This window comes from Brachycentrus maculatus, unplaced genomic scaffold, assembly GCF_059751285.1.
Source record: "Brachycentrus maculatus isolate JH-2025_06_01 unplaced genomic scaffold, ASM5975128v1 h1tg000142l, whole genome shotgun sequence".
Lineage (NCBI taxonomy): Eukaryota > Metazoa > Arthropoda > Insecta > Trichoptera > Brachycentridae > Brachycentrus > Brachycentrus maculatus.
The window spans coordinates 1,076,405-1,094,311 of NW_028280895.1; the positions used below are offsets into that span (position 1 = coordinate 1,076,405).

At 30.6% G+C, this 17,907-nt stretch overlaps 2 protein-coding genes across 2 annotated transcripts; both read right to left on the reverse strand.

The window, feature by feature from the left end:
- Window positions 1-324: 324 nt before the first annotated feature.
- On the reverse strand, window positions 325-5,639 carry LOC148308984 (uncharacterized). Its single transcript, XM_088260819.1, has 4 exons — window positions 5,398-5,639; window positions 4,842-4,957; window positions 2,355-2,611; window positions 325-1,103 (listed from the first exon to the last, which is right to left on the reverse strand). Exons 1-4 carry the CDS (start codon window positions 5,551-5,553, stop codon window positions 1,003-1,005), a joined length of 630 nt encoding a protein of 209 aa, XP_088116945.1. The 5' UTR covers window positions 5,554-5,639; the 3' UTR covers window positions 325-1,002.
- Window positions 5,640-8,906: 3,267 nt separating this feature from the next.
- LOC148308985 (uncharacterized) lies at window positions 8,907-16,585 on the reverse strand. The gene is made up of 4 exons (XM_088260812.1): window positions 16,430-16,585; window positions 14,386-14,501; window positions 9,754-10,010; window positions 8,907-9,122 (listed from the first exon to the last, which is right to left on the reverse strand). Exons 1-4 carry the CDS (start codon window positions 16,583-16,585, stop codon window positions 9,025-9,027), a joined length of 627 nt encoding a protein of 208 aa, XP_088116938.1. The 3' UTR covers window positions 8,907-9,024.
- Between the last annotated feature and the right edge of the window lie 1,322 nt (window positions 16,586-17,907).

Genomic DNA, 17,907 nt, shown 5'->3' on the forward strand with positions numbered 1-17,907 from the left:
GAATCCCCACAAAATGTACTACATATATCCCTGCAAAAGCGGCATATTTTCAACTTAATATTTACTCGCTACAGAGTAGAAAGTGTGGTTTTTGCATTTGGAAGAAAATGTGTTGTTTAATTATGTTTTTAAATAAACTGAATATATTTCAAATGGAGAAAAAACGTTCAGGTTTTATCTAAAAAGATCTGTTACATGGTAAAAAGTTCAATAAGTGGCTTGAAATTTATTTTTATTACATTGTATTATATTTTTAAACTTTTATAAACGTTCAGGAGAAAAATCTGTTTTTTTTTATTTATGACGTTCTTGAAAGGAGTAAGCGATATGTTTTTATATATTTAGATTCTAAAATACCGTAAATTGCACAAATAAATATCGTTGTACTATTCGATTTTTTTTATTTACTAATTCTCAAGTGAGTTTAATTTTTCTGTTAAAGACTTATTATTTCATGTAATTGAAATTGAAACTTTAAATATCAGTTGAATCTCTTTTAATCTTCAAATAATGCAAAAATGTTTCAATACCATTCAGCAATACATACAGCTAAGAAAAAGATACCATTTCGCTCATTTGGTGCAACAATGGCGTAATTACACTTTTAGAAATATGACAGGAGATGACATTCTGACGTTGTAGCACCAGAAATAGCGCAATTTTACTCAATTCTACAATGACACTAGCGCCATCTCGCAGAATTTCACCACAAAATCAATTCTGTCCATGTTTCTCCCGATGTAAATAGTTTTTCCACACATTTTAACATATTTAACTTGTTTTTGAAGTGTAATTACGTCATTGTTAAAAAATATGTACTTTTTTATCTAATTTTTATAGACAATCATGTTAAGTAAGGGATTTATTGATGAATTACCGCACTTGAAACATGAGAGCAGATAATAAAAGAATCATTATTAGTATAATTATCAAGCTATCACAATCTGTTACATATTTAGCGTCAAGATACAATGATCTGGGTGATTATAATACTTTTGGCGATTATGCCAGGATAGATATGTCGGAACACGTGCGGAAAGTTTCCTGGATGTCTCCGCAGCCGACAGCTCCCGTTCCGTTTCCGCAGTCGCCCCAAGAATTGCCTACAAAATTAACACACGTACCTTTATAATAAATGTTTGAATGTTTTACTTCTCGACTAGGGTTGCCAATTTGTAGAGAATTCCCCAAATCCGCGGGAATCTCAGCTCGAATGGGGAATTTGTGGGGATTTTAACATTTTACCAATTATTAATATAATAATGTTTAGAAATTATATTTTTGCGTGTGTTCTCCTTTTAGTATTATTTTATTACGCATTCTACATAATTGTTTTTACATGATCATTTTTCGAATTCTGTTTATGCCACAAAAAAATGAATAAAGTACGTCAATTATTTTTTTGTGTACTATGTAACTATATATAAATATATATATATATATATATATATATATATATATATATATATATATATATATATATATATATATATATATATATATATATATATATATATATATATATATATATATATATATATATATATATATATATATATATATATATATATATATATATATATATATATATATATATATATATATATATATATATATATATATATATATATATATATATATATATATATATATATATATATATATATATATATATATATATATATATATATATATATATATATATATAATATATATATATATATATATATATATATATATATATATATATATATATATATATATATATATATATATATATATATATATATATATATATATATATATATATATATATATATATATATATATATATATATATATATATATATATATATATATATATATATATATATATATATATATATATATATATATATATATATATATATATATATATATATATATATATATATATATGATGTTTTTTTTTTAGGCTGTATTCTATATATTTTATTACGTGTCAAATGTATTTTTAATTTCTATGTATTTTAGGTAAAAGCCCAATTAGGGCGTTAATATTTAAAATTAAAATAAAAAAGTTGTCGATTTTTTATAAAAACTTGATTTTTCCATGGAATAATTATGTGGAGAATTTGTGGGGAGTCGGGACTTTGTTTTTCTCCAATTTGGGAAAACATTTTTTGTTTTTACTGGTCTCTGCTCATAAGTGATGTCGTGAAAAGGGGACTTGCCTTTTCTCTGTAACTCGCTCTGCGCAATTTCGCTCGTTAAATGAGACACTTTTCCACACGTTTTTGTTCGTTACGAGAATTACTCGTTATGAGAGATTCCACTACATCGATATTTAGTGCTATGATTAATTTTAAAATTACCTGTCGTATAAGTCCATTGGAAAACACAATGCTGGCAGACCAAGTCATTTGGAAGAACAAGAGTTACGTCAAAATATCCGGTCCTGTCATCTATAACGAACTTCTTTTCTCCGTTGACTTGACTCAGACGAATCTCCTCAAAGCACTCCTCCGTTTCTTTGCCATATTTGTCCAGATTGCACATCCCGAATGTGAAGTAGCCCATGTGGTTCGATGTCACCAGAACTTGGACCGGCAGTTTGCTTCCTTGTTTATAGCTACGAAAAAAAATGATAAATGTGTAGATATGCATATTGTATATTGTTTTTTAACATCTCATCAAAGATGAAGAAGAACATGGAAGTCTGCGCATACTAATTCGGAGCTCACATACTAATTAAGAGTATATGCTCAATTAAAAGCTTCTTTTCATCTCATCAATAGATGTCTCAAGTGAAGTTCTAGTGATTCAAGAAAAAGGTTTCTTAATTGGTTCATGTACATAGAACTTCCAAGAATTTGAGTTGTGTGGTTGTAAATAATAGGTATAATTGGTGAATGTAACACGTGTGTAAAGTGATCACTTAAACCAGCCTATGATGGTCATTAGCCCCGTAAATGCCCAGACTTCCATGTCCTTCTTCATCTTTGATGGGATGTTAAAAATAATATGAGAAATAACTCCTATGATTGAAGATAATCCAGATTTGTGAACAAGTATTTAGACACACTCAAAATGATGTATGTCGTAACTGCAGACAGTTATTGGATTGAATTCTATTTTTCTTTACATGTATTTGATAATATGTGACGCATTTCGTCTTATTAAGATATTATCAAACAAAAGTGTTTGAAAATGTCTCAATGAGTCGAAACGCGTCACATATTATCATATATGTGTAAATGAAAGTAGAATTTGATCCTATAACCGTGTTTTATTTTGACTATATTACCCAAAAATTCTAAATGGGTATGGACAGTGGCGTGCATCAGGTTTTAATCAGGGTAGACAGTAGAAAAAACAGCGTTTAATTATTTATTGTTTTAAACTTATCTGCCATAACTCTAATAATGCGTGTTGTGTCGCGGAGAAATAACTGAGAAAACTTGTAGTTTTTTTTAAATATATATTTTTTCAATAATTATTATTTTCACAGTATTTATTTTTTCCATTCCATTAGGGTAGGCACTGCTTATGTGACTCTATGAAATGCACGCCACTGAGTATAGATTTTGTATGTTAAATGTTAAAATGAAAACAAATATAATGTACATATAATTCAGTAAGCGACAGGGCAGCGCGAGGGGCAAGACGCGTCTCCACGCACAGGTTTGTTTTTAGGATATCTATTGGAATTTGATTTTTACGGAATACATATTTTACCATTTAAAAAAAACTCATTACCGTTAAATAACTCTTTCTTTTCAAAACCATGTATTTAGTTAAAAGAAAAATTTATTTTTTCAAAGCTAAAACGATGTTTTAAGAAAAAATATCAATTTCGTTTCAATGTTACCTGCGTTTTAAGAAAATTAAGTAGCGGGCCATCAAATATCCCTATCATACGTTGTTTGAAAATGTTCTTTTGCAGATAATTTATAAAACAAAACTTAAACTTCGTTTAAATACAAATAATCGGATTTTTGACCGATAAACGTGATAATTGAACTAATCCAACGATTAACCTACAAAGTTCTGCGAACCTTATCGCGAAGTGACGTTTATTTATTTTAAATGTTTGTTCCTTATTCTTAGATCGATGGGTAAAAAGGCTGCTTGACCTAAAAGGTAGAAAATCTACCGATCAATTTGCTTTTACTCGATTAGTTCTACCACTCTTAGCGCCAAGTTATACAAATTTTAACCTTAACATTTTAACTTTGATTATGGTCTCTTGATTAGTGTCGCCGACTCTGATTCTGGGATTTTGGATTACAATAACCCACTCTACCACAATTTGATACCAATTTTTAATGATGAAGCACTTACAATATTTCGAGTGTGTCCAAATACTTGTTCTCAAATCTGGATTATCTCCAATGAAGAGTTTTTTTTTTTGTTGACATTTTTGACATTTCATCATAGATGAAGAAGAATATGGAAGTATGGGCATTTGCGGGGCTTACGACCATCATAGGCTGGCTACACGTGTTGAAGTGAATGTTACACGTGTGTAAAGTGATCACTTAAACCAGCCTATGGCTGTCTTTAGCCCCGTAAATGCCCAGACTTTGATATTCTTCTTCATCTATGTTTAGATTAAAAAAAAATTAAGCAATTTATTCACGGTTTTGAAGACAAAATTCACAATTTTGAAAAATGAAAGCGACTACGACAGTTTAGCGTGATCGATTTACGCGCAACATGTTCACCCACCGATCAAGAGCTCCGATCCGAAGAAAGATGGACAAAAGCACAAGCCAATCATCGTTTTAAAACACTAACTGACGTGCCGGACGGTAAAATTCCGTGTAGTGCACAAACGTAAATTATCGTATTTTCCTTACCTCTTGACGATAATTCCCTCTCCAAAAAATCCACCCAACTCATTAGTTCTCGGGGTAGGGTCGGCGTAATCGTCTCCGCACATTCCGCACTTCCCGCCATTCTGTCCGAATTGAACCTGAGAATTGTAAATAATAATTGTCATAAAAAGCTTATGGGTTCGGTACCTAAATGGAACGAAAACAAAATTTTCGAAAAAAGAACGGACATAATTTGTTTCGGTTAACTTGTAGGTCCGGTACCTAAATGGAACGAAAACAAAAATTTCGAAAAAAGAATGAACATAATTTGTTTTGGTTAACTTGTAGGTCCGGTACCTAAATGGAACGAAAACAAATTTTTCGAAAAAAGAACGAATATAATTTATTTTATATAGTTAGCTTGCGGGTCCGGTACCTAAATAAAACGAAATCAATTTTTTGAAAAAAGAACGAATTTAATTTGTTTTGTTTTGCTAGCGTTCGGTACCTAAATGGAACAAAACCAAATTTTCGTAAAAAGAATGAATATAATTAGAAAGAAAAATATTCAAATAAGAAATAATAATAAAGTGCTCACCATTAATCCACCACAAAAGAGCCCATTGTCTTCGAAGTTGATGGGAGCAGTCTCGTTTTCCCTCCATCTGGATCCCCTGCTGACGGGGTCCAACACCATCCCATGACCACTCACCATGGAAATGGCGCAGGCCACAACCAAAAACATCAACATCATTAAAAACGAAGACGAGATATTTCAATTATAATATTTCAATTAATAATATTCGGCCTTCGACGATGAACTAGTACTTATTATGTTATAATGAATTAAATGTCTCCATGCTTTTATATTAGAAGGATGTCCCAGATAAAATTTTGCTTATCTCCTAAGCTTTTGAAATATTATCTGCATGTTCCGATTGATAATAATTGTAATATAATTAATAACTATTTTAATTGAAGCGTGTAAAAACACAGGTGGAGATATACACTTTTTGCGTATTTTCATGAATATTCAGAAAAAATGTATGTATAGAGTAAACCCCCGTATAACGTTGAAATAGGTATCGCGTTATCAATGGTAATGTTGTAGGGGGTTAATGGTTGTAAATTGTATTGAAATTTTAAATAACCCATTTAATCATTTCAAAATGATGTCATTATATATATTATTAAAACCCTTATCCACACCCCAATAGTGCATAGGGCACTGTTTCATATAAATGCAGTGTTATCTTGATCGTTTACGCATGAAGGAAAGGTGATCAGCCCTCCACTTCAGATACCAGTCCAAGGTTATATTGAATAAATATTACAGTGAATAAATCACTTGTATTTATTTGACCCCCCCCCTGGGAATTGAACCCGGGACCTCCAGAACGGTAGCCGAGCGTGCTTACCATTACACTACGGAGGCGGACAAAAAATATATATACATATATAAATACATATATATTTATATATATATATATATATATATATATATATATATATATATATATATATATATATATATATATATATATATATATACATATATATATATATATATATATATATATATATATGTATATATATATATTTATATATATATATATATATTTACATATTTATATTTCTTGCCAAGTTTCCCTCGGTTTTTCTCTGCCCCTCCTCTCTATCCTTCTGTCTTTCACACTAATTTTAAGGAGCTTACATCAGTATTTATTAGATTATCATTTTCAAAGATGTTAGAAATAGAATATTGTAATGCTGAACACAAAATTGTTATGCTGATTGCAAACAAAATCTTGCTCTATTTTATACCATCACAACACGACACACCTCGAAAATGTCTTTGTTTATTAGTCACGTTAAAATATGTGAATTTTTTGTATTGATTTTTTACATTTTAACCGGCGAGAAAAAACTGGAATGATTCATTTAAAACTAAAATTCAATTTAAAAACATTAACTCCCTATAACGTGCCCTTTGATAACGCGGACCCAACTCATCGTTATAGGGGGGTTTACTGTAATTATTTCGACGAAAAACATATTTTTTTTAATGTTTAAAGAATAAAAAATAATTGCGTAAAATGTTACCTGGATTAAGAGAAAATTAAATTGACTTAACGAATACTGGGCCTTTATAACTACAGTCTGGGAGCTAATAAGTATGTATGCACTTAAAACAGATCAAATTTTTGCGATAAAAAAATCTTGATTGATATAATCAATCAATCAAAGTACAGAGGAAATAATTGACATCTCAAGATAGATGAAAAATAATATGGAAGTCTGGGTATTTACAGGGCTCACGACCTGTCATGGGATGGTTTAAGTTATGACTGTATCCACTTGTAATATTCACCAGTCTACCCATGATTGACAGCGACGCTACTCAAATTTTAGAATTTGTATAAGTACATACATCGATTAATTTACACCTTCTTTTATCAGCTCCCGTCACCATCTATGGTAAAATTATGGATTTTTTTTATTTAGCAGAGACCTTCTTGAAATATATGTAAGATTCTTTCCGAAATATTTTACATACTAGGAGACGCCTGAAAACATGATTTTAAATTTTTGTCATCCTTGTAATTTGACCAGTTATATTATTCACAATATTTTGAGTGTATCCAAATCTTTGTTCACAAAACTGGGTTTGTTAACTTAAGGAGTTATTCATGTTGACATCCCAACATAGATGAAGAAGAGTGTGGAAGTCTGGGTATTAGTAGAGCTTACGACTTATCATGGTTTAAATGATTTTCTTCTTCTACTTTCTAACCCTTATCCGAAACACGTGTGTTTGATAATGTCCTAAGAAGACGAAACGCGTCACGTATTAACATATACATAAATAAATGTAGAATTAATAAATGTAGAATTCAATCCAACAAACGTTGTTTAATTTTGGATATATTACCCAACAATTCAATATGGAATTCTACCAACTGTCTGCAGTTACAATAAATGTCAAATATGACATACGAACGAAGCCATTTGCAAAAATTATAACATATTCCGATAGGAACAACAAAGAAACATATTGTTTGTGGAGGTCCTCACCAAAACGTTACATTTCCATTATAAATTTAAAATTTAAAGCTAAATTGCTCGAAATCTTATAAACCTAAAAAAGTAATTCTATTCCCTGTCCTTTCATTTTCTTCTTTTCCTATCACTGCCATCTCCTTTTCTCTTTATCCCATCCTTGTCTCATGTCTCTTCCTTTATATAGATCTCTCTTATGTATAGTTGTGAAGAACTATAATTGGTACTCATGATTTTATTTTTTGTATTCTGTATGTATCATATATTGTAACTGTTGTTCTTCCTTCCAATAAAATAAAATAAAATAAAATAAATGATTTTGATCAATCAGGAATTCTAGCTTGTAAAATTGATACGTTTTTGTACGATCTAATGATTTCATAATGGTTTAACACAGGATTGGTCACGTTTTGTCGCAACTTTGATTAGGATTTCGATAGAATACAGTAAACAAAACAGATTTTCATCTAAAGGTTTTTTTGTGCAATATTGAAAATGTAGTTTATTTGGTGAGGACCTCCACATTTTAAAGGCGTAACAAGAGTAGTTCGGCTGTCCAAATTTAAAACACAGTAAGGGACATTTTTTTGTAGTAGGTTTTTTTTGCATTTTTGGACTAAGTAGAGTCTACTTAGTCCATAAATGCAAAAAAACTACGTTTTTGTACGATCTAATGATTTCATAATGGTTTAACACAGGATTGGTCACGTTTTGTCGCAACTTTGATTAAGATTTCGATAGAAAACAGTAAACAAAACAGATTTGCATCTAAAGGTTTTTTGTGCAATACTGAAAATGTAGTTTATTTGGTGAGGACCTCCACATTTTAAAGGCGTAGTAACAAGAGTAGTTTGGCTGTCCAAATTTAAAACACAGTAAGGGACATTTTTTTGTAGTAGGTTTTTTTTTGCATTTTTGGACTAAGTAGAGTCTACTTAGTCCATAAATGCAAAAAAAAAACTACTACAAAAAAATGTCCCTTACTGTGTTTTAAATTTGGACAGCCGAGTAGTAGAAGCTGGTAGAAACTTACAAAATATATTTATTTAATTGAACTTTAATCAATATTATACTTTCAATCAAACAGAGGAATTAGTTTTAAACATAAAAATTAAAAGATAAGATATGTATTATATACAATTAATAATGAGTCCATGTGAAGTGATCAAGGTAGAATCGTTATATCGGAGCATGTCTGGAACGTTTCTTGGGGTCCGCAGCCGAGGGCATTCGTTCCATCTCCACAAGGGCCCCAGTTGTTACCTTAAAAATTAAAATAACACAATCTTTATTACCTAAAATTATTACATATCGCTCACTCCTTTCAAGAACGTTATAAATCAAAAATCGTCAATATTCAGTTGTGCATGTTTTCAGAATGCCCAGAAAATGTACTATATCCCAGCAAAAGAGGCATATTTTTAACTTAATATTTACCCGCTACAGGGCAGAAAGTATCGTTTTTGCATTTTGAAGAAAAGGTGTTGTTTAAGTATTTTTTAAAATAAACTAAATATTTTTCAAATGGAGAAAATACCTTCAGGATTTACTTAAAAAGATCTGTTGCACAGTAAAAAGTTCAGTAGTGGCATGATATTTATTTTTAATACATTGTATTATGTTTTTAAATGTAAAACGTTCCGTTCTCCTGAAAAATCAAGTTTTTTGATTTATGACGTTCTTGAAAGGAGTGAGCGATATCTATTATGAATTTATTCCTTCAATTTTTTTAATTCAAGAAGTGTTCTGTCGATAAAACAGTGACCGACAAAGAAAAATCGAAATGGCGACGTATCTATATATTATCCAGTACCACTGCCAACTAAAACGTACAGGAAACCACTGCCAACTTAAAATTATAATTAAAACAAGTACAAACTATTTCAAAAAGTACCTGTCCTATAAGTCCACTGAAGAACGCAATGCTCGCAGGCCAAGTCGTCGGGTAGAGCGAGAAGCACATCGTGGTATCCTCTATATTCGTCTATAACATGCTTTTCATCTCCATTGACAGTAACAAGGCGAATCTCTTCGAAGCACTCTTCGCTTTCTCGTTCATATTTGTCCAAATTACATATTCCGAACGTGAAGTAGCCCTTGTGGTTGGTGGTGATCAGAGCTTGGACGAACATCTCACTTCCTCGTTTGTAGCTGTGGAAAGATAGAATGATCATGATATATAAGCCAATACAGATATATAAGCCAATACAGATATATAAATAGCCAATACAGATATATATATATACAATACAGATATATAAGCCAATACAGAAATAGCCAATAGCCAATACAGATATATAAGCCAATACAGAAATTATTAAAGCCATTAAAAATTTGGACACACATAGTGTGTCAAAATTTTTGTTTACAGCCCTGGGTTTTTTGTTCTTCTTCTTCTTCTAACGCTTATCCGCACCCAATGGTGCATAGGGCACTGAATCGTAGCGACGCAGTGTTATCTTGATCGTTAATTGCATGAAGGCAAGGTGATCAGCCCTGAGCTTCTTGTACCAGTCCAGGGTGATATTAAATACATATTAGAGAGTGAAAATCGGCCATGTTTATTTTGACCCCCTTAGGAATCGAACCCGGGACCTCCAGCACGGTAGCTAAACGCGCAGACCACTGCGCTACGGATGTGTAAATGGTGAGTTTGTTCACATAGGAGATATTTATATATTAATACTACATATCAACCTATAAAAAGCTGCGTATCTCGGCTGTCCAAACTTAAAACACAGTAAGGGACATTTTTTTTTAGTAGTTTTTTTTGCATTTTTGGACTATGTAGAATCTACTTAGTCCAAAAATGCAAAAAAAAACGTACTACAAAAAAATGTCCCTTACTGTGTTTTGAGTTTGGACAGCCGATCTGTTGCGAATGTCTTCTATTTTATTGTATATCGCTCACTCCTTTCAAGAACGTCATAAATCAAAAATCGTCTTTTTCAGTTGTGCATGTTTTCAGAATGCCCAGAAAATGTACGTTATCCCAAAAAGCGGCATATTTTTAACTTAATATTTACCCGATACAGGACAGAAAACATTATTTTTGTATTTCGATGAAAAGGCGCTGTTTTATTATTTTTTTATATTTTTTTTATATATTATTTAATATACTAAATATTTTTCAAATGGAGAAACAACCTTCAGGTTTTACCTAAAAAGATCTGTTGCACAGTAAAAAGTTCAATTGTTGCTTGATATTAATTTTTAATACATTGTGTTATATTTTTAAACTTTAAAAACGTTCTCCTGAAAAATCAAGTTTTTTATTTATGACGTTCTTGAAAGGAGTGAGCGATATGTGTTCAGTGTTTTTTTTTAGTTTTTTTTATTATTTTTATTTTTATTTATTGCTCTTCTCAACTTGTACATCTTATAACTGTTTATTTATATTTTTTTATTATTTTTACTTTAGCTCTAAATTATGTCTGCCTATTGCTCTTCTTAACTTTTGCTATATTTTATTCTTGCTGTTTACTTTTAACTCATTTCACATTTGTGAAATTTTGTAATTGGAATGTTACAATTACCTGTTTTTTTGTTTGTTTGTTTATTATTGTAAATGTATTTAAGTATGTTAATGTTCTGTTTAATTTCTAAACAAATCAAATTTAATTTAATTACGAAAAGTTCCTATAACAACCAATTATTTGCTGGAACTTATATGCTTTAGAGTTCCCAGTCGGATCACCAGGACAACTGATATCTTAGCGCTTCCCAAGAGTAGAACAAACTCAAAAAAGGTTTCATTAATTGATTCGGCAGTCACTTTTTGGTAAGATCTATCCGTTTTTTATTTAAAAAATTCTTAGTAAATACCACTATTTCTTAAAATCTATTGTGACACATCGCTCACTCCTTTCAAGAACGTCATAAATCAAAAATCGTCAATTTTCAGTTGTGCATGTTTTCGGAATGCCCAGAAAATGTACTATATCCCAGCAAAAGAGGCATATTTTTAACTTAATATTTACCCGCTACAGGGCAGAAAGTGTTGTTTTTGCATTTTGAAGAAAGGGTATTGTTTAATCATTTTTTTAAATATACTTGATATTTTTCAAATGGAGAAAAAACCTTCAGGTTTTACTTAAAAAGATGTGTTGCAAAGTAAAAAGTTCAATAAGTGGCTTGATATTTATTTTAAATACATTGTATTATATTCTTAAACTTTAAAAACGTTCTACTGAAAAATCAAGTTTTTTGATTTATGACGTCCTTGAAAGGAATGAGCGACATGTTTCGATGCTTTCCGCATTATTTCCAAACACCATATTTCAAATACGATGTTTGAAAATTATGCGGAATACATTGAAACAAGTATCAAAATAGATTTTTTTAAATAGTGGTATTTACTAAGTAAATTTTAAATTTAAAACATCTAAACAGAGTTCCTACATGTAACGTTCATATAACTGGTTAACGATGAATATGAGTATTTTGATATATTCTATGTACGCACTCGTCATCTCAGTCGATCTCAGCGCTGAGATCGCCTACATTGTAACTCGACTTCTATATCGTGGTGTGTCCCTAGGGACACACCACGTATGTATGAAACGCAAAGAAAAATTGTATGAAACCTAGTTTCATACAATTTTTCTTTGACTTGAACTTTGATCATCCCTTTTCCTCCCTCCCGTCCCTCTTTCAGGTATTTTCACACATGTGGAATTTGTTGTGATCAAAAGTTTGGCCACCCCTGATTTATAATATACCTACGTACTAAAACGTTTGATTGACAAAATTATCAAAACAGAGGATTATGAAAATCGTCAAATCGTTGCAAGAAGATCGTCCAATCAATGCAGACGAAAAACAGGGCGATACCTAAAATATACTGTCGAGGAGAGATGGAAATGCCAAATTTCAGTCGACAAAAATCGATATTTTTCGATGGATTAATTGGTCGGCAGAATAAAAGGATTCTAAGAAATTTAAATTTTAAACAAAGAGTTTCCTCTGGTTTTCCAATATCATACGTCATAAAAGCAAGATAACAAAAGGCACACATCGCTCACTCCTTTCAACAATGTCATAAATAAATAAAAAAGATTTTTCAGGAGATCGCTTTTAAAGTTTAAGAATATAATAAAATGTATTAAAAATAAATATCAAGCCACTTATTGAACTTTTTACTGCACAACAGATCTTTTTAGGTAAAACCTGAAGGTTTTTTCTCCATTTCCAAAATATTTAGGATATTAAAAAAAACAATACCTTTTCTTCAAAATGCAAAAATAACACTTTCTGCCCTGTAGCGGGAAATATTAAGTTAAAAATATGCCACTTTTGCTGGGATATAGAACTGGGCTCGGCATTCCGAAAACATGCACAACTGAAAATTGACGATTTTTGAGATATGACATTGTTGAAAGGAGTGAGCGATATGTCGGAATATGTTAATAAATGTACATATCGCTCACTCCTTTCAAGAACGTCATAAATAAAAAAAACTTGATTTTTCAGGAGAACGTTTTTAAAGTTTAAAAATATAACACAATTTATTAAAAATAAATATCAAGCCACTCATTGAACTTTTTACTGTGCAAAATATCTTTTTATGTGAAACCTGAAGGTTTTTTCTCCATTTGAAAATGAAAAATATTAAGTATATTTTTCAAAATAATTAAACAATACCTTTTCTTCAAAATACAAAAACAATATTTTCTGCCCTGTAGTGGGTAAATATTGAGTTAAAAATATGCCGCTTTTGCTGGGATATAGTAAATTTTCTTGGCATTACGAAAACACGCACAACTGAAAATTGACGATTTTTGATTTATGACATTGTTGAAAGGAGTGAGCGACATGTCGGAATATGTTAATAAATGTACATATGTATATCTGTACATAATATAATAACATGAATTAGATTGTTTATTTGTTCGTCGGTTAGACACAGGAAATAACAATCAATTTTAACTCTTCTAAGATTCACATGGATGAGCAAAAGTAATTCATGGAAAATCAACAAATAATATTCGAATAATCGTATCTTGAAATGACGTATTATTATCATTGTCATTTTTCATTTGTTTTTGATGTGATAAGGATATTAAAGATTCTAGAAGCTAATATGTGATAGCACTTTAATTACGTATTATTAATATATTTAATAATAAATATAACCAATTTATATATGGCCGTTTTCGTGCGAACGCATGAACAAATTGTACCTCCCTAGGTGAAGCGGTGTAGGTACGCATATTCAAATCTATCAAACAGGACACATTTTTATACAATTTGAATTTGGAACAAAAACCTGACAAATAAACCAAGTGAGATTCTTCTGTGTTGCCAAATGTCAAAATGGTGTAAGAAAACCGTTATAATGTGAAAATAGTTTCACGCATATTTCTGTTCCCGTTCCCATTTTTGCCCCGTTTTTTTTTTCAGAAACTACCGCGGGAATATACACAATAACTTTTGCAAGTTTTATCGTAATGGGTTGATTAGTATAGGAGTCTATAGAGAATAAGCATACAAACATATACATGATGTTTTTAAATATATTTCTCACCTTTTGACGATAGTTCCCTGTCCAAAAGGTCCACCCAGTTCGTGTCTTCTCGGGGTCGGATCGGCATAATTATCTCCGCACATTCCGCACTTTCCACCGTTTTGTTGAAATTGCACCTAAAAATTATGGACAAACCTTTGTATTATTCAGCAGGAACATGTGCGTACATAAATTGTCAACTCTCTAATATGTTAATAATTTGACTAATAAATGATATTCATTTGAACTTTATAAAATTAAACAACTTTGTGTAAACCCTTTTTTATTATTAGTACACTTTAACCTACCGGTTTCGACAAGAACCTTGTCATCATCAGGGTTTATTAAATTCAAAAACATTAAAATACTCATAATTAATTACATTCCCTTACCAAAAACTTCCACATACTCCGTAAAAAATCCTAAATCGGTAGATGTAAAGTGTACTAATAATAAAAAAAGTGGTTAAAACAAAGTTGTTTAATTTTACAAAGTTTATAAAATGTGCCACAAAGTATCTGCGGAAAATATTGAAGAAAAGATATTCATTTGCTTAAAAGTACCTACATATATTTACATTTTTGACATCTTAACATAGATGAAGAAGAATTTGGAAGTTTGTGTTAAGTGATCACTTTACATATCGCTCACTCCTTTCAGGAACGTCATAAATCAAAAATCGTCAATTTTCAGTTGTGCATGTTTTCGGAATGCCCAGAAAATGTACTATATCCCAGCAAAAGCGGCATATTTTTAACTTAATATTTACCCGCTTCAGGGCAGAAAGTATTGTTTTTGCATTTTGAAGAAAAGGTATTGTATAGTATTTTTTTTAAATATACTAAATATTTTTCAAATGGAGAAAAAACCTTCAGGTTTTAACTAAAAAGTTCTGTTGCACAGTAAAAAGTTCAGTAAGTGGCTTGATATTTATTTTCAATACATTGTATTATATTTTTTAACTTTAAAAACGTTCTCCTGAAAAATCAAGTATTTTGATTTATGACATTCTTGAAACGAGTGAGCGATATGTGCAACATAACCGGCCCTTAACAGATCATAAGCCCTGTAAAAATACCCAGACTTCCATATTCTTCTTCATCTTTGTTATGTCAAAAATGTAAAAATAACTCCTAAGTAGAGAAATCCAGATTTGTGAACAAGTATTTGGACACACTCAAAACATTTTGAAACCTCTGCTTCTTATTCTTCATCTTGTTGCATGTCTTTTGGCCTGTTTTTAAGAGGGATTAGCCTCTTTATTTTGAAACTGCATATAATATATATTTAGCTATCCAAAATACAGTAACTAGTTACTGAAATGTAGTTTTATATGTTGTCCACAAGTATCAGAAAGAAATACTCAAATCGATCAATATTTGAGGAAAATACTGTTGATTTTGTGCGCACTTAAAAATCTTTTTTTCCAAAAATTTTTTTTTTCCAATTTACAAAATACACATCGTAGTCGTAGATTATATAATTGCACAATAAGTGTACAACAAATTGTACAATAAATAAATACAATAAATAATAATAATTGTACAATAAATAATAATAATTATGCAATAAATAATTGTACAATAAATAAATTGTACAATAAATAATATAATAAATAATAATAAATGTACAATAAATAATTGTACAATAAATTATACAATTATGCAGTTTTCTTTTTCTTTTCTTTTCTTGTGTGTGTATTATGTTAAAATTGATGAAACCTATAAAAAAAGTATTCAAAAAGAAGTCTACTGATAAGACACATAACATAGTCATACAGGAGAAAGTGACCAACTAACAAAACGTAAAATGTTCAGGAGGGCCATTTAAGTCACTTTTGCTCAGCAAGAAAATAAACATCAATGCAGTTAGTCATTTTTAACAAATCAATATATTATACTTCCAAGTTTAAAATCGCTTTGGTATTTTTTCAGGGCAATATTAAGCTAGTGAGATACCAAATAGTCAATGATCACGTTTTTGTAAAAAATGCACTTGGTCACTTTCTTCTGTATGACTACGATATAAGAAAAAATGTAAACACTAAAACGTTTAAACTGCTCACCGTCAGTCCTCCGCAGAAGAGCTCATTGTCCTCGAAGTTCTGAGGAGCAGTAGGATCTTCTCTCCACCTGGATGCCCGGTTGACGGGGTTCATGAGCATACCATGACCGCTCACCATGGAGATGGCGCAGGCCACTACCAAAAACATCAGCATCATGACAAAAATAATATTTTCGCCTCAAAAAATAATTACGAATTACGTCCAAAATTTTTTCCTTATTGATTGAATATTCTCACCTTTTATATAACATGGATTCTCATGATAATGTTCTGGTATCAAAAAGATATCTTCGTGGAGGTAAACAGTTTAATTACGATTGAAATCAGTATTATTTAATTTAGCTATCACCCTCATTAGCATGTTTTGAAAATCAATTTTTATAAATGAAAAGATTAAAAGTGCTACTCTTATCATTGTACTAGTAATTATTATTTGTATGTTATGTACGCATTTTTTAAATATCAGAGATCAAATATCAAGATCTATTTTTATTATTTTTGTTAGAGGGACAACGAAGGATAAACCAAAGGTGAAGAAATAAACGAATGGGTTCGTATATAGCTCACTCCTTTCAAGAACGTCATAAATCAAAAAACTTAATTTTTCAGTAGAACGTTTTTAAAGTTTAAAAATATAACCCAATATATTAAAATCAAGCCACTTATTGAACTTTTTACTGTGCAACAGATCTTTTTAAGTTAAACCTGAAGGTTTTTTCTCCATTTGAAAAATATTAAGTATATTTAAAAAAAATAATTAAACAAAACCTTTTCTTCAAAATGCAAATAACAACACTTTCTGCCCTGTAGCGCGTAAATATTAAGTTAAAAATATGCCTCTTTTGCTGGGATATAGTACATTTTCTGGGCATTCTGAAAACATGTACAACTGAAAATTGACGATTTTCGATTTATGACGTTCTTGAAAGGAGTGAGCGATACTGATAATTGTAAAATACAATAGTATATATTTCCCTTCATGTGTGTCCTTATTGTCATTTTTTAAAATCTAACTGACCATCACACTGCTTTCCTACAGGGTAGGCAGAGAGAGTAGAATGCCACACCACCCTATCTTCGAAAACAATCTTCGCCTCTTCCGCCTGCATGCATGTCTTCATACATACTCAGTAAAATTTGACATGATCAAGTATTTGCCATACTTGACCATGCCAAATTTTCCGCGGTGTTTTTCCTCGAATTTTAAGTAATTAGACAAAATAATGGACACGTGAAAGTTTTTTTTACAGTTTTATCGACCTCAACGGCAGCGCTATCTGTTGAAATTAACAGCAACACACGCAAAACCAAGCAATGCGGAAAACCAGTCTTCTTGACAGCTGTTGTCGCTTAGCATTTCCAATGTTGTACCAAAAAAAATGTTTTATTTTTATTTTTTCACAAGCATTTTGAAAATATGCATATCTTTAATAAATGTGTGATATTAATTTTCTTTCTTTTCCATGTAACCGGACCGAG